General features: G+C 43.4%; 1 protein-coding gene across 6 annotated transcripts in view; it reads right to left on the bottom strand.

Moving 5' to 3' along the window:
- The window catches only part of GULP1 (GULP PTB domain containing engulfment adaptor 1), a 1,104,299-nt gene that overhangs the window by 48,008 nt on the left and 1,033,617 nt on the right, over positions 1-22,674 (bottom strand). For all 6 annotated transcript variants that reach the window (XM_077448663.1, XM_077448664.1, XM_077448666.1 and 3 more), the window contains one exon: positions 16,753-16,891. In XM_077448663.1, the coding sequence (XP_077304789.1) occupies positions 16,753-16,891 (139 nt within the window). The remainder of the gene's footprint in view (positions 1-16,752; positions 16,892-22,674) is intronic.

Below are 22,674 nucleotides of genomic sequence, written 5' to 3'. Positions count from 1 at the left end.
CAGAGCTTTATTTTGGTGGTATTTATTCACGACTCCGTTTTTTTATTTTTTGCGATATAATCGAAAAAAGAGAGGAAATTTGGAAAAAAAACTATATTTTCTTCTTTCTATTTTAAAAGAAATCCAATAAAATCGAATTTTGTCATAAATTTAAGCCAAAATTTATTCTGCTACATGTTTTTGCTAAAAAAAATTCTGTTACGTGTATAATAATTGGTTTGTGTGATCACGGACATATGTACGCAAATGATCATGTACAGATGTGTGCAGGTAATCACGGACATATGTGTGCAGATAATCATTGGGACATGTGATTTTAGTGGGACATATGTGGGGGACATGTGTTTTGGGGACATGTGTGTTTTGGAGACATGTGTGTGTTTACATGTGTGTTTACACTAGGTTGCTGATCAGTGAGTAAAAAGCTGTAAAAAACAGCTCATACTCACTGATCACCAGCCGGCCGCAGAGATCTGCTCTCCTTTCCTCACCGACAACTTCCATGTGAGGAGAGGAGAGCCAACTGCCTAGCAACCGGCTCTGTGTTTACATCACATCCTGGCTGTGATTGGACATGGCCATCATTTGATCAGGAGGGCCAATCACAGAGCCCTCCTGCCGATCGGAGATGCGTCGTGTCCGGGTGACACGAGCGCATTGGGATCATGTCACTGCGCGGGCACACACGTGATCCCCCTCCTTCTGAAGGACATTCTTGAACATCCATTCAGAAGGAGAGTGTGCCCAACCAGCCGTATATTCATTTGTCAGATGGGAAGTGGTTAAACCCCTTCCTAACCAGACCAATTTTCAGCTTTCAGTGCTCTCATATTTTGAATGACAATTACTCAGTCATGCAACACTGTACCCATATGAACGTGTTGTCCTTTTTTCACACAAATAGAGTTTTCTTTTGGTGGTAGTTAATCACTGCTAGGTTTTTTATTTTTTGCGCTAAAAATGAAAAAAAGACCAAAAATTTTGTGAAAAAATGCATTTTTCTTCGTTTCTGTTATAACATTTTGCAAATTAGTAATTTTTCTTCATACATTTTGGCCAAAATTTATACTGCTGGATACCTTTGGTAAAAATAACCCAAATAAGTGCATATTATTTGATCTTTGTGAAAGTTATACAGGCTATGATGGCTATGATGCCAATCATTGAAAATTGATCACACCTGATGTACTGATGGTCTGTCTCATTTCTTGAGTCCCTAACAAGCCAGGACAATACAAATATCCCCCCCCCCCCCAAATGACACATTTTTAGAAAGTAGACAGTCCAAGGTATATATAGTACAAAGCATTGTGTGTTTTTTGAAGTTGTAATTTTTTTCCCACAAAACTTTGCATAAACAGGATTTTTAAAACAGCTTACCTGTAAAACCCTTTTCTTTGATGTACATCAGGGGACACAGAGCCATAGTAGTTACTATGTGGGTTATATGGACCACTGATAGGTGATGGACACTGGCACGCCCCTAAGGGAGTCCCCAGTTTTGTAGCCAAGCAATACAAGTGTACACTAAGAACCTCTGTGTCCCCTGATCAAAGAAAAGGATTTTACAGGTAAGCTGTTTTAAAAATCCTGTTTTCTTTTCTTACATCAGAGGACACAAAGCCATAGTAGTTACTATGTGGGATGTTCCGTAGCAATGGCAACTGAAGGGAGGGAGACACAACCAAAGAAAAATAGGAGGCCAGAGTACTCATACTGCAACCTGCAGTATACGGTGCCCAAAGGCAATATCCTCATGACCTTTAATATCGATTTGATAAAATCTGAAAACATATGAACCGAAGACTTTACAGATCTGAGTCATAGAGACCTGATGATGCACCACCCAATAGGCACTAATTGCCCTGGATGAGTGTTCTCTAGCATAAGAAGGAAGAATTGACATCTTAAGTCGAAGCTTGAAAAATCACTTGAGAAATCCATTTGGAAAATAGTAGATTCTGCCTGTCCACATTTTGGACCTTCTGGGAGTACAAACAAAACATATGTTTTGCGAACCTGAGTGGTCGCCTTTAAATAGACTCTGATCGCTCTTACTACATCAAGAGAATGTAGAGCTTTCTCTTTCCTAGATTGAGGCTCTGGGGAGAAAGAAGCAAGAATAATATCTTGGTTTAAATGAAAAAAACCTGTTACCACTTTTTGTAGGAATTCAGGATGAGGACAAAAAAACCACCTCATCCTTATGCATGATCAAATATGACTCTTTACAAGACAGAGCCACTAGTTCTGATACTCTTCTAGCAGAAGAAATGGCAACCAGAAAGATTATCTTTCTTGACAAAAGGAAATTTCTCTTAAAAGTTCAAATGGCTGATTCAGCAAAGCCGATAAAACCAAACTTAAATCCCAAGGATTTAGAGGTGCCTTGATAGGGGGAATAATCTGTGTTAACCCCTATATAAGCTATGCTTTAAGATTGGGAAGCAAGAGGCCATTGAAAACACTGACAAGGCTGGGATCTGGCCCTTGATAGAAGTCAAGGCCATCTTTATTTCAGATCCCATTTGCAGGAATCAGGGATCCTACCTATGACATAATTCCTGGGGTGCCAACCCCTGGATCCACACCAAGAAACATATGCCTTCCAGACCCTATAGTAAAATGATTCTGGAAGCCTGCTTCCTGGTATCAATCAAAGTATACACTACTGAAGGAGATCACCCATGATCCTTTATTAAGTGGGATTCAACAGTAAAACCTGTTAAATTTTTCGTCCATAAGGTAGGAGGAAATACCGGACCTTGTGCGAGAAGGTATAACTATAATGGCACAGTCTGATGGACTACTACTGCCATCTTTATGATCTCTGTAAATCAAGATCTTCTGGGACCCACTGGGGACACCAGAATCACCATCCCTTTGTTCCTGATTAATTCTGCGGAGAAGGCGTGGAAGTAGCAGAACTGAACTGAAGGAAATGCTAGATCAGTGAAAACTGATCCCATAGGGAGACTAATGCGTCTGTTCTGCCTGCTAGCGGATCCCTTGTTCTCGACACAAAGTTGATTGAATCTGGACATGAATAGGTCCATGTCCAGAATACCCCATCACTGACATATTGCTAGGAAGATGTCGGGGTGAAGAGATCATTCTCTCGGAAATAATTGTTGGCGACTCAATTAGTCCGCCTGCCAATTCTCTATTCCTGAAATGAAAAATTGCCAATAGGCAAGGAATGTTGTGTTCTGCCCAAGCTAGAACATTATTCACCTCTTTTTGGGCTGCACGACTCTCGTGCCCCCTTGGTGATTGTTGTAAGCCACCGCCATGCCCTTGTCAGGCTGAACCCTGACAGGACAGTCCCATATTCTGACCGTCCCAGATTCTAGGGCCAGACGTACTGCCCGAATCTTCCAAAAAGTTGATAGGCAAGGTCCTCTAACCTGGGCCATCTCCCGTGGACAGAATCTTCTTCCAGGGCTGTTCCCCAGCCTAGAAGGCTGGCATCTGTTGTTTAACACCTTCCAGGATAAAGATTTTACCTTTTGCTGGATAACAACTACCAATTTAGGTTCTGCCTTACGTTGGGAGCCAATTGTATTGGAAACAAAAAAAAATAACAAAGATTGCCTGGATCTATCAAAGATTTAATTAATTCATTGTATAATATATTTAAGTAATGCAAATACTTTCATTCACAGCATATGCTGGAATGTAGTTCGGGTGGCCCAATTTCAAAAAAAGAAAAAATAGGAGAATAGATCTCAAAAAGGAGGTCACCACCGAACACTATAATCAATGCAACATTTATTTTATTACAAAAAATGACTGACTAATTAATACACCACCAAAGGAAAGGGGGTTTATATACATGAAAACCACAGACTCATTTAAAAAAATATGACAACGTTGTAAAATTTTGTTAAAAACAAACAATGGAACTGATTCTTGTCTGGGGTAAGAATACCTTCTTCTGTATGGTATCTATAACCAGCTCCAAGTACTGTAATCTCCTTGGTTTTAAGGAGAATCTTCCTAGGTTGAGTATCCGACCCAGAGATTTCAGGTAGTTACTGCTGTGACCAGACTCTGGTTTTAGACCTGAGACTGAATGATCTATTAAAAGTAGATCTTCTAAATAGGCTAAGACCGTTATGCCTTGAGCCCTTAATCTAGCTAAAGGAGGTGCCAGAATCTTTCAGAACACCCGTGGTGCTGTGGCTAAACCAAATGGCAGGGTCACAACTGAAATTATAATTTTATATATCAAAACGCAGAAATTTATGATGAGCGGGAAATATTTGGCTGATCAGATTATGAAAGGATCGGATGTTTAAGTGCTGATTCAGATCTTCAGGATTTACAACGGGTCTTACCTCTCTGTTTGGTTCTGGAACCGTAAAAAGTTTGAGCCAAACCCTGTGCCCTGTGCCACTCTGATATCACCGATTGGAATAATAGCTGATCCAGAGGCCAGAAAGGGAGACTTCTTTTTCTCTGGATCCTTGAAAACAAAACGAGGTGATGGAAACTCTCTGAACTCTAGTCGTAATCTAGAGAAAAAAACTGCAGAAATCCATCTGTCTTGACAATGTTCCTGCCAGATCTTTGAGAATGGCAGGACCTTTCTACTCACCCGAACGAGTGGGGTTGCCCCTTCATGAGAAGGCTTTAGCATTCTGTTTTGTGGGCTTTCTGCCCCAAGATCTCTTCTGACCCTGGTGCCGCCTTTGGGGACTTTCCCTTTAACCTGACGGTTGAGGCCTTTGAGACTGCCTAGAGGCAAATGCCCCTGGCATAGGAGAGAAAGCACGATTGAAGGAGACATGTTTGAACCTCTTCTTTACTAGTAAAAGAGAGCTTTCCCCATTAGAGGTTCTTTTGGATGTCCAGATCGTCTCTAAATAGCCGTACCCCATGAAGGGGAAAAAAATGGCTAAGAGCTTTTTACACAGTGCTTCGGCTGATCAAATTTTCAGCCACAGAACTCTGCTCGAATGCACTAGTCCAAGCATAAGCCATAAAGCTTAAATGATAGAGTGTTTCAAAGCATCTACTTTGAGACATAGTGCGTCAGATACACCAGCCCATTGACGGCCTGCTGATCAGGCAGAATCAGGTATCTCCACAAACTGTTCCTTAATGGACTGAGATACACCAATTGCAGCAAGAACCGGCTGCGCTACTGAACTTGCAAAATACATATGGTCTTTAAAAGGAAGTTCCAACTTTTTATCTGTTGTATCCTTCAACATCAGTGCATTATCCACAGGACATATGAGACTCTGCTCACTGAGGCGATTGCAGCATTTGCTGGAACCCCCCCCCCCATTTTCTTCATAGAAATCCTCTTTCATAGATAAAGTGTGGAGAATTTCTTCTTTCATTTCAATGAACATCTAGCACACCAAACATATTTGCTCCTCCATAGGACAAAGTCACAAGCTCCTGCTGGAGCATTTAATCTCCCTCTTCTCTACCCTTTCTACTATACATACCATATAGTTTAAATATCTCTTTTTACTTACTTAAACCTGCAATCACATAATGTTCCATCCCCAGGTATTCTCCTAGTCTGTTTATTTCTTACATAGATCCTTTGGGTGTCCACATCACTGCCTGCATGACATGGACACCACTTCTTGGATGTGCAATGGTGGAATCATCTTAGGATCCAGAAGGGGACTCATGGCAATGGAGGGGAATTGAAGGGATCAGCAATCAGGAGTGCCACCACAGTGCTGCATTAGCTGTCGCCCATATCCAGAAATGGTGGCAGCGAGAGACCCGTGGTCAACTTTCGTGAAAATAGCTGGCTTCACAAGGCAAGGAAACAAAAAATCCTGGCAGAAGGAGTTAGAAAGTGGTGGGAAGGTGGACAAAATGTTTACAGATTGTAGATTTAAGTGATTTATTTGAAACATGCTAAAAAGCCTTTGCACCCAGAATTTTAATTCGATATAGATTTTTTTTCTTTATTTTAAATATTTGTATTAGAGTTTTTATTTACTTGTACCTTGGTTAACGAGTAAGGTTCCAAAGGAGCCTTTACTTTTTCCATACCTGCCACTTTATACATAAGAAATAAAGTCCTGTACTCAGCATCTTCAAAGATCTATCTTTAATGTGGTGTACAGGACGCCGGGAATGTGTCCTGGATGGCTGGTACATTCCCTGATATTTGAGATGTGGTCCTTTGAAAGGGGAAACTTGCAGAGCTTTTGTGGTACTCACGGATTCTCACCCATGCAGGGTAGGTGTCCCGGGTTAAGTTTGACTGGAGAGGACTAACTTCCAGGACTCTCTGGATTGCGAATGTTATATTTTGAAGGTTCAAAGAGACTCGGGAGGGAAGAGCCTTCAAACCCTGACTACCAGGACTTTGGTCCCAAAGGGGTTAAGTTCCAGGTGAGGGAGGCTTCAAAGGCAGCAGAGAGAAATCAGCACCTGTCTCAAGGAAGTGGGTGAAAGAGAGAGTCTCTCAAGCTGTGCAGCAAGGATGAGCTCTCAGACAAACCGAGACACGTGCTGCTAACCCCCTGTGTGGCCTGCCTGGCACCCTTACTTTGAAGGAGCCTAACCCCTGTATGAGACCAAAGACTGGTGGTGAGCCTGCTGTTTTGTTATCAATACCAGGATTTGGACTGTTTATTTATTTTGGCTGAAGTAAGCCAAAGTCTTTTTGTTTAGCCGTGATTAAAATAAATTAACTGTTTTTGTTTTTCAAACTGGCTGGCGGTTATTCCAGAGCTACCCCCAAGTGACAGTGGTTATAAAACATTTCAATAACATGAAGATCTCCAAATATTGCACCAACTATATCAAACATATACATTAATTTGCAATATTCTGGAATCATAGATAGAAACCACTCTACCAGAGGTAGATACATTGCACACAACACCATCTCCCAGTGGTATAGAAGAAGTGGTCCATCAACACTGGTGAGGTGGTCTATGAGGAGATCCATATTTATCGGTAGTTCTTTCCATTCAAGTAATCACTTGATGCTAAAAGATCTAGGATTAACAAAAAACTACACTTGTACAGCGTTCTTGTTACGAAAAAAAAAAAGGCAAGAAAAAAATGAGGGACAATAAGGCCGGGTTCCCACTAGTGCGTTGCAGTTTGGGTGTATGTGTGGTATCTGTGCTTTTTACCTGCGTTTGCAGCTGCTGTCCCATTGACTTCTATTAGGTTGTGTGTTTTTACCACAATGTCTGAAAGTGCACCAAAAGTTCTGCATATCATATCTTTGAAAATGCTGCAAAAATGCACAATCTAATAAAAGTCAATGGTACTGCAGCTAAAAATATGAGTAAAATGCACAAAAACTACTCATACAATTGTACCAGTGTGAACCTGGTCTAATCCAAATAAGTTAAAACGATTTTCAGAAGATTTTATTATTGTTTTCTTACTTCTAATTGGCAACACACTATCACTGTAAAGTAGCACACAATTGCCAGACTTGAGGACCTTGCTTCCTTCCTTGTTGACTTGGTATTTTTGTGTTTGTTAAATATAAAGACAAGTTTGTCAGGAACAAAACATTAAAAACTGTGAAGAGGTAAAATAGCAAGAAAACAAAAAGGTAATCGAGGCCAAAATTCAGAAATCACTTTTTGGCCTCAGAAAGCTCTTTCACTGGATAAATGTTAAAGCTAGATATCCTTACTTATACTGAGCTAACCTAAAGCCTAGTCCACATGGGTTGAATGTCGTGTGGCATTGACTGTTCAATAGAAACCAGCCGACATTTGGTCTGTGTGTTCTAGAGTTAGTCCAACACAAGCCGGCCACTCAGCCATCTTCTGTTGCAGGGGCAAGATGGGAAAAGATCTGGCGAGAGAGCCACCCCCCTGTGAGAACACAACAGAACAGCAGGGGAGATCGATGTACTAACACCGGAAAGTGGGCGTGGCTTGGCTATGGCGCTGTAGAGACGTGCTTCCAGGGAGCTCCGTGCTGGGACCGGGCTGACCACCGCATACAGCCGGCGAATCCACGGACCAGCGTATGTCCGCAGCAGACCCCGCTCCCGGGACACCGACCGCCCGCAGGCAGCTAGACATCGCGGCATATTTCCTCCGCACGCCGGCCGCTTCACTACAGGCCGCAGCCGCCAACATGGCGCCGCCGCAATCTTCCGCGGCGTCCGCAACTCAAACGAAGAGGAAGGGGACACAGCAGGCGCAGCTGGGACAGCGCTCCCCGGAGCTGAGCGCGGACTCGCCGATCCCCTCCCCGGACATCACGAGCTCCGACGGCCTGTGTGTGGTGCCCGGCTTCTCTTCACAGGGACAGCCCCCAGCAGAAGCCTGGAGGGAGCTTATGGCCCTTCTCCCTACAAAGCAGGACATCGCTGAATCTACAGCCACAATAGTGAGTACCCTGTCTAGAGAGATCAACGACCTGAAGCAACACATAGACTCTGTTGATACCAGGGTGACTGCGGTGGAGGGTGTCACGGGCTCCCTTGAGGCTCGGGTGCTTGCACTGGAGAACACTCAGCTGTCCCACACGCGGCGATTGGTCTCCCTGCAGCTATCCGTGGACGACGGGGAGAACCGAAGCCGCCGGAACAATGTGAGAATCCGTGGGCTCCCGGAGGCTACCATGGGCAGGGACTTAAAAGCGACAGTGACAGCCATTTTGAATGTGTTTCGCGACAAACCCCCGACGGAGGAGCTGGAGTTGGACCGGGTCCATCGCGTGCAGGGCCCCAGAGGCGGAGACCCCGCAGCCCCGAGGGATGTGCTAGCCAGAGTACATTTCTACTCCATAAAGGAGGATATTCTGCGGCAGGCCTGGACGAAAGGTCAGATAGACTTTGATGCCACGGTGCAAGTGTTTCCGGACCTGTCCCGTACCACCCTACGGATGCGAGGTGCATTGCGTCCGCTCTTGGACGCCATCAGGAGTGCAGGGGCCACATACAAATGGGGCCATCCCTTCCACCTGATTATCCTTAAGGACAATGCCTCTTACATCTTGCGATGGCCGGAGCAACTCCCGGACTTGTTTGCTTTCCTGGGGGTGCCCGAGACCCCCGTTCCGAACTGGCTGGACTGTCTACCCCTGTCAGATAACCCCCTGATGTTGCCATCCAGACCTCAGAGGATCAGCAGAAGACGCCATCGCTCCAGATCTCGGCAGGAATCCCGGGTCGACTTTGCCTCCCCCGAACCTTGACTCACACCGGCTGGAGGAAGCTACTCAGGATAGGTGAACTTTACCCGCCTCCCATATAGGGCAGGTGTTCTGTTTCCAAGTTTGAGACTTGTTCCAGCTTTTGGAGGGGATATGGGGACTCTTTTGAATAATGTGTGTTCGGGCTATGTCTGGGGTTTGGGCTGCTGGCTGGTGGCCTAGGGTACTCTGTCGGGCCTTTGCCTGACGGGGTTGGGAGGAGACCTCTCGGTGTACTATGCGGGAATGGTGCTCCCCGTCCTGCCCCCACTGGTGACATTTTGTGTGTTCAACTGGAACTGACGCGTGCGCCAGGTTGCTTGGTCGCCAGGGGGGAAGCAGGACCGGGGACCGCCCACTTGCCCGGGGCTGAGGACAGGATTTATAGCGAGTTGCTGTGTTTTTTTTTTTTTTTAACTGACCCCCATTCCCCTGCGTGCAGGGTATAGCAGACAGGAGTGATAACGTGGAGAAACAGCGGGGTAGGGGGTGGTCACGCGGGTTGGAGAGGGTGGGGGTTTCCCGGGAGCGGAATTGGAATTGTTTTTGTTAATGTTGGTTATGGTTTTACTTAACATGTATCTGTTCACTCGGTGGCTCGGCCTGGCCCGCATGTCTCCCAACTTCTTAACTGAGCCAGCCTTTCACGTTCCACTACTAGGTTGCGCTAACTTGCGCTTGCACGATAGAGTTTTTGTACGGCGCCGGTGCTGTGGCGCTTGCCTCTGCACTTCTTTGGTGCCAACCTTTCTCCCTATTTTCTTTTTTCTTTTTCCTTCTTCTTTACCTGCATCTTGTCCCCTCTCTTTCCCCACTCCCCCCCCCCCCTGTTTTTTTTTTCCCTTCCCTGTCTTCTACCTCTCTCCCCCCCCCCTCCTTGACGCAATACCATGTCCGCAGCGGCACATTCCGCAGCAGGTAGACCTTCACAGGGGGTCAAATTCACTTCCTTAAATGTCCGGGGCCTCTCCACCCCCGAGAAGAGGTCCAGACTCCTCTCCGATCTTAAAAAAGAGAGCCTTGCGGGGTCCGAGACGGCGCACCTTCATCCCATTTATCACCACTAGACAGGGCACCAAAGCCAACACTTCAATAGAAATAGCACAGGAATTCCTTCATTACTACCATCAACTCTACAACCTCCAACCGGGGGCTAGCGCGGAGATCATAGCGACTCAGAAGGCGGCGGCGGGGGAATACATCAGGGCTTCCGGTATGCCTACTTTGCCCGTGGAGGTCCGCGACGCTTTGGAAACGGACTTTACAGTTGAGGAGTTCCAGGTGGCTCTTGCCCAAATGGAACCACGGAAGGCTCCGGGGCCTGATGGCTTCACCTTGACATACTACCGTACCTACACGGAACTACTGACACGGCACTTCCTTAAAGCATTTAATACGATGAAGGCAGGGGGTGACCTACAAGCTGACTCACTGCGGGCGTTCATATCCCTAATACCCAAGGAGGGGAAAGATCTATCACAGTGCGGGAATTTCCGCCCCATTGCACTTTTAAATGTGGACCTGAAACTTTTTGCAAAGATCCTCTCGAACAGATTAGTGCCGCACATCCCTAGCTTGATACACCTTGATCAAGTGGGGTTTGTCCCCATGCGGGAGGCACGGGATAATACGACCCGCTTCTTAATCTGATTCATGCTGCCCGTGGAGAGGGGAGGCCCTTCCTCCTTCTCTCCACAGATGCAGAGAAGGCATTTGACAGGGTGGCCTGGCCTTTTTTACAGGCCACCCTGGCACATGTGGGCCTTGGCCCCAACATGCGGAGTTGGATCTCGGCGTTGTATTCTAGGCCTACGGCAGCGGTGCGGGTGAATGACTGGCGCTCTGACTACTTTGCGATCTCTAACGGGACACGGCAGGGGTGCCCCCTGTCCCCTTTAATTTTTATCCTGACACTGGAACCTTTTATGTGTCATGTGCGCAAAGACCTGAACATAACGGGCCTCCAGAAGTCTTCAGCTCACCACAAGCTTGCGGCCTATGCGGACGATCTAATTTTCTTTGTCTCCAATCCCGTCGTCTCCCTCCCAAACATTCTAGAGGCGCTGCGAGTATATGGGACACTCTCCAACTATAAGGTCAATTGCGCCAAGTCCGCGGTTTTGAATGTCTCTGTCCCGGAGGCCGAGGCCCAGGGCCTCCGCTCGGCTTTCGCATTCCGTTGGGCAACCGACTCCATTAGATACCTGGGTGTTAATCTCACCGCGGACGTGGCGCAGTTGTATCTACACAATTATGTCCCTCTGTTGCGGAAACTAAAATCGGATCTAGAGGGGTGGCATTCCCTGTCATTGACCTGGTTCGGGCGTTGCAACGCCTTTAAGATGACAGCACTGCCGAGAATTCTTTATGTATACCAAGCCTTGCCGATCTACGTCCCCCCAAAATTTTTTGCACAATTGAAGTCCCTCCTTAGGAAATTCATATGGGCGCGGAGACCACCTAGGACGAAGCTTCACACCCTTACCAAACACAAGGACCGGGGTGGTGTGGGCCTACCCTATATGCGTAGGTACTATAGGGCGACCCTACTGACCAGAGTCGTGGACTGGCATTGTAATGCATCGCACAAACAGTGGGTGGGGATGGAAATCGAGGACGCATCTCTCCCCTTGTTGACATCCCCTTGGCTACTAGCGTCCTTACCGAAAGACATGCGGGATCACCCGCTTATTGGGGCAACATTGTCCTTGACAAGGAGACTATTCCGCACCACCGATCTCTCACCTCTTCCCTCCCCCATGACCCCGATTATCGGGAATCCGGAGTTCCCCCCAGGGTTTACCAACGCCAGACTTCGTCGGCTGGTGGGCATTGGCAAGCACAGATTGGGGGAGGTGTGGCCTTCGGTGACATTTCCAAGTTTACAGGCGGTGGGGGGGTTGGCGGAACCGCCGCTTGATGTTTTCAGTGCTTACCAGCTTCGTCATTTCCTGGTGGCGGTTCGGCGGGCCCCCTACACGCCGAGGGCCCTGACCCCATTTGAGACCATTTGCCATAAAACTGAACCTGTGCGCCACACTCTTTCTCTTCTGTATGATCTCTTGTCGTCAATGGACGTTGGGCCCCCCCCAGCGTTCATTCGTCAGTGGGAAGGAGACCTTGGACTATGCTTTACCCCCCAACAGGTAGGGAAGATCTTAACACTGACACACCAGGCCTCACTCGCAAACTATTTCCAAGAATCTGGCTATAAAATAGTATCTCGTGGTATAGGGTTCCCTATCTCCTACATAAGATGAACGACTCAATTTCGGACGAGTGTTGGCGTTGCCAGTCCGCGACGGGGTCCATGATCCACATCTTCTGGACATGTCCTATGCTGGACGCGTTCTGGAGGGATGTGGTGGAGACAATTAGGCAGCTTACCTCGGTGGATCTTCGGGGTAACCCCGCCGCATGCCTTCTTCATTTAACAGACCGGCCCGTCCGGAAGTATAAACAGACTCTGACAATGCAACTACTGAACGCGGCGCGCGTATGTATACCAGCGATGTGGAGGCAACCCCTACCCCCTACGAAGACCTTATGGTATTCTAAAGTTAATTATGTTCTCCGGATGGAGGAACTGACCGCCACCCTTTACAATACTGAGGAAAAGTTCTGTGAGAAGTGGAGACCCTGGAGGTACTTCACTGGAACTCAGACATACCTGCGGAAGGTTGCCGCTGCGGCCGACCTGGCACCCGCCTGATGCCTATGTTGGCGCGTTAATCTGGGAAGCTGGAAGCAGGCCCTTGGCCATCTTTCATGGATGGATCTGGAGTCCCCCTGTGTGGTCCCTTCTGATACCTACACCTACCCCTCTCCCTTACCCCCCCTCCCCCCCTTCCCTTTTTTTTTTTTCTCTCCTCTCCTCTCTCTCTTTCTTTTTCCTCCTCTGCTACTCTGTATCTATCTCTTCTTTTTTGGCCCGCCGGGCCACGGCCATGTAGGCCCGCGGTGCTGGTACGGACCTGCATGGACCGACTAGCTATGGAACAGCTGATCTATAATGTTACTCTCTAGGAGGGGCGTCCCTAGGATGCTGGAAACCCCCTGGTAGCTAGCTCTTTTGCCACAGATAGCACGGTACGTCCATGCAGGTCAGCAGATGTGCACATTGTATAGGCGACTAAACGCTTTTCACATACGATTTCATATCTTTTACTGCTTGTACATTGCAACGAAGTGTATGACAGAGCCAACCTGTTGTGTTTTTCTAAATGTTTTGTTTACTCTGTACAACTGGCTCTAAAACTCAATAAACGAATTAAAAAAAAAAAAAAAAAAAAAACACCGGAAAGTTAGTACAGTGGCTCCTCCAGAACTGTGAAGTTTTTTTTTTCGTTCGGCCCTGCTGAATTAAACAAAAAAATTAAAACTACTGGTGTGTACTAGGCATAAGCTTTGTTAATTGAAGAAACAGGGACATGGAGAATAGAAGACAGATAAAAGCAGATTAGGAAAACATAGGGCAAGGACATCACATACAATGCAGGAAACATTAACGGGCAAATAAAGTACATTGAGGAGACTAACTGTACAAGGAAAATGTAACAGATGTAAGACAGATTTTCTGTACATCTCCTCTATAAAACATGCACAGATTCCCATATTTTATCAATTTAAAAATACAGATCCTGTTAATCCTTTTGAGCAGAGAATACAGTGCTTCTATTGCAGTGAATTCCAAAGCAGTCTTGTTATCTCTGCCCCACAGATCACATCCACCTTTTTTCTGCTCCGTAACCTAAGGGGGTGTTCTGTAATCAAGCAGGGAAGAACGTAGGCAGGAATAACAAAACTGCTTGGTATTTCAAGACAGCAGAAGCAGTGTTGTTGGCTCACTATAGAACGTTAGGCACTTAATTTCTGTCAAGACCAACCGGTATTTTTCCACACATGCAGTGTTTAAGGGACACAATAGCTAAATGTACAGGTATTGCAGAAGTGCTGAAGACAAACCCTTAAAGTGGTAGTAAACTCAGTTGCTTCAACCCCAATTTTCATATAATGCAATTTATAAAGTTATTGCGAACTAAAGCACTGCCATGGCAAAGCATATTGAATGCTTCTTACTTGAAAAAAGCCCCCGCTATAATGACCGCTGTCTTCCACATCCAAAAACATTCTCACTTCCGCCCTTACTCCCTCTCCATGTCCATAATCTTGCATGTGCGCAGTACAGCATTGCAGTTCCCCTGTGTAATACTGCTCTCTCCTGTGTTGTGCTTGCTGTGCCTACAACCCCTGTGACATGTTGAGTCACATGGGGTTAACAATCTGCTTGTGAATGGGAAGCTAGTCTCGCGGGATCTCAGCGCTGACGCCAGGCAAAGGAAATGACGTAGCACCGGCATGTAAACACATGAAGAACTTGCCAGGAAAATGGGACTAATTGCGCATGCGCCGATGACGCCATTGCTCAGAAAATGAAGAAGTTAAGAAGCCATCTACACACAGCAACTAGATGACTTGTTTAGAATGAGTAATATACTGGAAATTTACCTGGATGGGTTTACTACCACTTTAAATTAAAGCTGAAATCTAGGTTTGATCTTCACAGAATGGTACAGCAGCTATTTTTTTCTGACATGTTGGTGTTATATCTTTCACTTGGATGTTATAGGGTGCACTAAGCTGGATAAAACAAAATGGTCTTCATTTTAGCCTGCAAAGCAACAAAATGTGATTATTTCAAAGGGGGGTGATTCTTTTCTTTACCAACTGTAAGAAAGGATATTCCACACCTAAGGTGGCAATCACTATATAAGTTGCTGCTACTATAGTGGTTGCCACGATCTTCTGAGGTCCTGTGCCAAACAGCTTCCCTTCTGCATAGTGACCAAAGGGGAGCACTTGCTCAGCACTGCCATAATTCACAGAATGCCTTTCAATGAATATAAGACATTCTCTGGTTGGGTGAGTTGAAAGTCGTGACATTTCTACCCCAGCTCTTGACCTCGTTCCATTCTGGGAACATGACGGCCACTACAGTGATTGTCACCTTCCACAGTGGAAGGTGTGAAACAAGCATACTGAAAAATAATAAATATATGGACCCAATATTTCAGTGAGTAAGTATAGATGCCATTATCCCTCTAATAATTAGCAAAAACCCAATACTATCAAATGGGACTTTATAGGTGCCAAGCTAGATCAATGTGACTATGCAATAATGATCATACCTACACTTACAAAAAAATAAATAAATAAAAAAATGGACCATCTTACTGATCCGATAAAAAAAAAAAAAAGTCTTCAAAATACAATTTTAGTAAGTTAATATTAATATGAACCATGTTACTGGACAGATTAAAAATGTTTTCAGAATACTATTTTAGTGAGTCAACATCAATCTGGACACAGGTTGTAATAAAAATAAAGAAAAAGCAAAGTGATTTGTGTAAAGAGATATACATGCTGAAGACAGGAGTGAAATGCTGACATCATTCAACCTTGCCACCAGATGTTGGTGACAGAATAGACTTCCAGGTAAGGAGAACTTCTTTTTTAAATGTCTCTGAAAGTAATTTTGGCACACGTACATCAACTTTCTATTCCAAAGCGGATTCAATACTTTACCATATTTAGGTGTCCGTTTATGAAGCAGTGAAATCTATTCACTGCTTCATTCTGCGGCATTCACAGAGGAGATCTTTCTCCTCTATGTGCCAGTTTATGAAGCAGAGTAAATCGATCTAGAGTGAAGTGATCTACAAATAAATGTGTGTATATATATATATATATATATATATATATACCGTATATATGTATACACATAAATATAACAGGGGGACATGGTTACAGTGTTGGGGGGTCTGAACGAGGTATAAGGAAGTTAAAAATCTTCCTCTTTCCTGCTCAGATCCCCAGAGATTCTCTCTTCTCCTCTTCACTCCCCGATTCACCACCTCTGATTTGGTGAATCCGGGAGGGTAGATTCTGACTCAGATCCCCAGTGAAGCAATGAGATCACAGCTTCATAAACTAGCCGTTACTGTGCCAGTCTACAAACAGTCTTCAAACACTTCTCCCCCCCCCCCCCCTGATTATCTCTGTTTATGGGCTGTCATCAGTGGCGATCCTTGGGATCACTGCTGATCACTGCTTCCTAAACGGACACCTTAGAATATGTAAGAAATCTCTTAGAAAAGTGTTACAGATACAATATAACCCAACATGAATAGTTTATTGATATTTAGCTTGCATTCAATTATGTCTGATTCCAAAAATACTTGTGATAAGCTAAACCAAAGCACAAGAATGCAAGAGAATTACTTGATATCAGCGTAAATTTAAAAAAAAGTGATGGAACATACTTATTATGAGTGATGATTGAATCAGAAGAATTGACGATTCACAGATCTGTATAATTTGCTGAGTGTTACGTAATTTAGTAATGTAGACATTTAAGATTGATGAAATTACATCATTCTCCAGAGACCGGACAACTTTTCATGCAAATATTATATGGAATCAATTCACTTATTCACTCATCATTAGTCAATCATGATACTAAATCATTTCATGCTGTGATTTCCAGGTCATCCCAAGCACACTAGTATTTAAATGGGTTGGTTCAGAGGAACTTACTGATTTCTGTTGATCTGCTTGGTAAAGGTGGAAGCTGAGTACCATTTCTTGTAGGGGTGGTTGACTCTGGGGACACTGATGCAAATGGTACCATGTCGAAGATATCCATAGATGGAGATTTTGGAGACACACTGCCAGGCTAAAACAAACAAAAAAAGTAACTATTGTATACTATACTTTGGAATGTCACACCCATCATGCAGGGCTAAGACATGCATATTTTTAAGGTATAGTTGAGTTTGATTAAATACGTGACACTGACAAAATCTTAAAATATCTTCAGCATTTGGACAATATGGTGTCCTTATCCTGCAGCTTATATCAATGTGCAGCTCATTAGTAATTAATTGAAATCACATACTATATGAATCAGAACAGTTTATTGATCAGGATCTTGCTGAATTAGAACATTGGTTATGTGTAGATATAATAGCAAGTTAATTAACCTTTACAGAGTATAAAAATCTACCTCAAGACATAGTACTGCTAGAACGTTAAGGATGAAAAATTATATATTTGCATGCTGAATGCCACTATACAGCCAATGCCAGGTTTATAGTTTGGCTCAATAGGCCTTCGCCTATAGGCAACAGTGGCAAAGAAGGGGTTTCTGCCTGCAGAATTGTTGACCATGCATTTTTTCCAACATTTCATCTTATCATATAAGGCTATTTAAACTATATGAAAATATTCTAAGCCAGGTTATAACCAGAAACACAAGTAAATGTTCTTGGTTAAAGAGCAAATGCTAGCAGAGAGATTAGGGTGACAAAAGTTGTATGCCGACAAACACCCATTGTTTAAATCTGGACCATGTGTGTTGCATAAATGCACACATTTCAGCACAGTTCACCCCCATTTCACAGCCAAGTCTCCCATTGTCTTTCATGGGATAAATGAATTTCGAAGATGCTTAATGCATACTGTGTATGCATTTCATAATAATTATTTCATCCAATAGTTTATATTATGGTTACCTTTTCCTTGAAACTGCAAAAGCTTTTATTGAATGGATGAACAATTAATCGATGGGAACATGTGAAATGACTTGTGATGATCCTCTAGTATTCCACAGTCTAGTAACTTCAGTGACTCTCTGTTTTATTTAGTCAAGCTGGAGCTGGAAGTTCTAGCGTGAGATTATGAGAGTTTTTTTGTACTTTTCTACCAAAACTATCATCCTAAGCCAGTGCCGAAATCAAAGACTTTGGATTTTATATTAGTTTGTGTTAATCCAATAGTGATTCATAGGAGGCACGCAAGCTATTTATAACAACATGTTTTTTTAACCCTGTGTGTCATTTTTTTTTAAGCATAGAGAAGGGTTAGAACTACTGCCAGACTTATATTGCTGGCTGAGTCTTCATTGCTGAGATGTACCCTTTCTATTTGTCCTAGTGATCTTCGTCAGCAGGACTGAACATGGGAGAAAATCCTCAATTTTCAATTGTTAGCAGAACAGGAACAATAGGGAACTATTCTGAAGGGGACACTTACTCTGTTTACAACTGTCAACAAGAGGATTTCCCTCACTTTGGAGAGATTTCTTCTCGCTTCCTATCATGTTTATGATATTGTTTGTGCGCAGGTAAAATTCACTGATACAACACATAGGAAAAGAAAAACACTATTTTTTTCCCCCACAATATTCAAAATGTAAAAAAATTGTTTCAGTTTTATATCTACTTTAAATAATTCTATCAATCTCTATGTTATTAACTACATTTATTGCACATCATATAGCTGTACAGCTGTCACCTTTTTTTCAAATTTTATTATAGTAAGATTCTAGATTTGTCAATTTAAAAGTTTACATACCCTGGCAGAATTTATGATTTCTTGGTCGTTTTTCAGAGACTATGAATGATGACACAAAAACTTTTCTTTCACTCATGGTTCATGAAGCCATGTATTTATCATGACAACAAAAACTAGCCAAATGACCCCGATCAAAAGTTTACATACCCCAGTTCTTAATACCATGTATTGTCCCCTTTAGCATCAATGACAGCTTGAAGTCTTTTGCGGTATTTGTGGACGAGGCTCTATCTTCTCAGATGGTAAAGCTGCCCATTCCCCTTGGAAAAAAGCTTCCAGTACCTGTAAATTTTTGGGCTGTCTTGAATGAACTGCACTTTTGAGATCTCCCCAGAGTGGCTAAATGATATTGAGGTCAGGAGAGAGATGGCCACTCCAGAACTTTCACTTTATTCTGCTGTAGTCAATGTCAGGTTGACTTGGCCTTGTGTTTTGGATCATTGTCATGGTGGAATGTCCAAGTACGTCCCATGCACAGCTTCCTGGCTGATAAATGCAAATGTTCCTCGAGTATCTAGTACTAGTACTGCGTTCATTTTACCATCAATTCTGACCAAATTTCCTGTGCCTTTGTAGCTCACATATCCATCCCCAAAACATCAGTGATTCACCTCTGTGTTTCACAGTAGGAATGGTGTTTCCTTTCATCATAGGCCTTGTTGAATTCTCTCCAAATGTAGCATTTTTGATCTCATCGCTCCAAATTACTTTGTGGCAGAAGGTTTGAGGCTTGTCTCTGGGATGTTTGGTGTATTGTAAGTGGGATACTTTGTGGAATTTGCATAGTAATGGCTTTCTTCTGGTGACACGACCATGCAGCCCATCTTTCTTCAAGTGTCTCCCTATTGTGCATCTTGAAACAGCCACACCACATGTTTTCAGAGAGTCCTGTATTTTATCTGAAGTTCGTTGTGGGTTTTTCTTTGCATCCCAAACAATTTTGCTGGTAATTGTGGCTGAAATTTTAGTTGGTCTACCTGACCATGGTTTGGTATCAACAGAACCCCTCATTTTCCAATTCTTGATTAGAGTTTGAACACTGCTGATTGGCTTTCTCAATTTCTTGGATATCTTTTTTTTCCCTTTCCTGTTTTATACAGTTTAACTACCTTTTCCCGCAGATCCTTTGACAATTCTTTTGCTCTCCCCATGATTCAGAATCCAGAAATGTCAGTGCAGCACTGGATGAAAGATGCAAGGGTCTGCCAGGAGTCCAGAAACTCATTGACCTTTTATACACACACACCAATTACAAGCAAACAGATCACAGGTGAGGATGATTACCTTTAATAACCATTCAAACCCCTTTGTGTCAACTTGTGTGCATGTTATCAGGCCAAAAATCATCAGGGTATGTAAACTTTTGATCAGGGTCATTTGGGTATTTTCTGTTATCATTATGACTTAAACATGAGTAAACACAGTTGATTGATAATAAATGGCTTCAGCCAAACACTAACCATGAGTGAAGGAAATGTTTTTGTCTTATCATTCTTATTCTCTGAAAAATGGCCACAAAATCATACATTCTGCCAGGGTATGTAAACTTATGACACACAGTGGCTAGTAAATTATTTGTTCCCCTGCAGATTTTGTAAGTTTGCCCACTTACAAGGAAATGAAGGGTCTACAACTGAGTGTATTTTAACCGCTTCCCGACCAGCACACGTGGATGTACGTCAGCAGAATGGCACGGACAGGCAAACTGGCGTACAGGTACGTCCATTTAAAATTTCTGCCGTGCCATTGCGTGCGTGCATGCCGGTCGGGACCCCCATGAGTCCGGTCGCGGGTCCCGCGATCGTCTCACTGGGAGGCTGAATGGGGAGATGTGGAAGTAAACAGCATCTCCCCGTTCTGCCTAGCAACAAGTGACACTGCTCCCAGCCACGCCCCCCCACAGTTAATAACACACCCCTAGGACACACTTAACCCCTACACTGCCACCCCCTGGTTAACCCCTTCACTGCCAGTGTCATTTACACAGGAATCAGTGCATTTGTATAGCACTGATTGCTGTATAAAAATGTCAAAAATGTCCCAAGTGTCCACCATAATGTCGCAGTCACAATAAAAATTGCTGATCGCCGCCATTACTGGTAAATAAAAATTATTAATAAAAATGCTAAAACTAAAATAAAACTATCCCCTATTTTGTAAACTCTATAAATTTTGCGCAAACCAATCAATAAATCGCTTGTTGCGATTTTTTTACCAAAAATATGTAGAAGAATATGTATCAGCCTAAACTGAGGATATATTTATATATTTTTGGGGGATATTTATTATAGAAAAAAGTAAAAAACAATGTGTTTTTTTCACAATGGTCGCTCTTTTTTGTTTATAGCACAAAAACTAAAAACCGCAGGGGTGATCAAATAGTACCAAAAGAAAGCTCTATTTGTGGGAAAAAAAGGTGTTTGAGTGCCACGTTGCAGGACCACACAATTGTCAGTTAAAGTGATGCAGTGCCGAATCGCAAAAAGTGGTCTGGTCTTAAACCAGCAAAGGGATCATGTCTGAAAGTGGTTAAATGATAGAGACAGAATATCAACCAAATTTCAGAAAAAAGCACACAATGCAAATGTTTATAGATTGAGATGCAATTGAGTGAGTGAAAAAAGTATTTGATCCCCTACCAACCAACATGAATTCTGGCTCCCACAGACTGGCTACAGTATGTGCTCATGTGGTACACAGATTAGTCCTGTCAATTTAAGAAGGTGCTTCTAACGACAACTTGTTCTGTGTATAAAAGATACCGGTCTACAAAATCTCTTTCCTCTATTCAAACCTCACCATCATGGGCAAGACCAAAAAGCTGTCAAGGACGCCAGGGAGAAGATTGTAGACCTGCACAAAGCTGGAATGACCTACAAGACCATCAGAAAGAAGCTTGGTGAGAAGGAGACAACTGTTGGAGAAATTATTTGCAAATAGAAGAAATACAAAATATACATCAATCGCTCGGTCTGGAGCTCCATGAAAGATTTGGCCTTCTGGGGTAAGGATGATCATTAGAAAAGTGAGGAATCAGCCCAGAACTACATGGGAGGAGCTAGTGAATGATCTCAAGGTAGTTGGGACCACAGTCACCAAAAAACCATTGGTAACACTATATGCCGCCATGAATTGAAATCCTGCGGCAACTGCAATGTTCTCCTCCTCAAGAAGGCACATGTACGGGCCTGTCTGAAGTTTGCCAATGAAAATTTAAATGATTTAGAGAAATGTTGGGATACTGTGGTCAGATGAGACCAAAATTGAGTTCTTTGGCATTAACTCAACACGCTGTGTTTGGAGGAAGAAAAATGCTGACTATGACCCTAAGAACACCATCCCTACAGTAAAGAGCGGAGGTGGAAACATTATCCTTTGGGGCTGTATCTCTGCTAAAGGTACAGACTGATTTTGCCGCATTGAGGAGCCAATGGATGGGGCCATATATTTTAAAATCTTGGATGAGAACTTTCTTCTCTCAGCCAGAACACTGAAGATGGGTCATGGATGGGTCTTCCAGTACGAAAATTACCCAAAACATGCCATCAAGGCAAAAAGGAGTGGCTCAAGAAGAAGCACATTAAGTTCATGGAGTAGCCTAGCCAGTCTCCAGACCTTAATCCTATAGAAAATGTATAGAGGGAGCTGAAACTTTAAGCTGCCAAATGACAGCCAAGAAGACTGGACCAAAATCCCTCCTGAGATGTGTGCAAATCCGGTAACCAACTAAAAGAAATGTCTTACCTCTCTGCTTGCCAGCAAGGGTTTATCCCCCAAGTACTAAGTCATGTTTTGCTTGGGGATCAAATACTTATTTTACTCACTGAACTGCAAATCAAGTTATAAAATTTGTATCACATGTTTTTTTCTGGATTTTAGGTTTATAGTCTGTCTCTCTCACTTAAAATACATTATTATGATAAACATGATAGACCTGTCATTTCTTCTTAAGTGGACAAAGTTATAAAATCTGCCGGGGATCAAACAATTATTTTCCCCACTGTGTTTTATATATATATATATATATATATATATATATATATATATATATAAAACAAATCCCATTACAATCATATAACATCAACCCTTAAAATACACTGAGAA

This window comes from Lithobates pipiens, unplaced genomic scaffold, assembly GCF_037356315.1.
Source record: "Lithobates pipiens isolate NorthernLeopardFrog02 unplaced genomic scaffold, aLitPip1_a1.2 Scaffold_22, whole genome shotgun sequence".
NCBI lineage: Eukaryota > Metazoa > Chordata > Amphibia > Anura > Ranidae > Lithobates > Lithobates pipiens.
The sequence above is the reverse complement of the archived record's forward strand: the minus strand, read 5'-3'. Positions and strand labels throughout refer to the sequence as shown.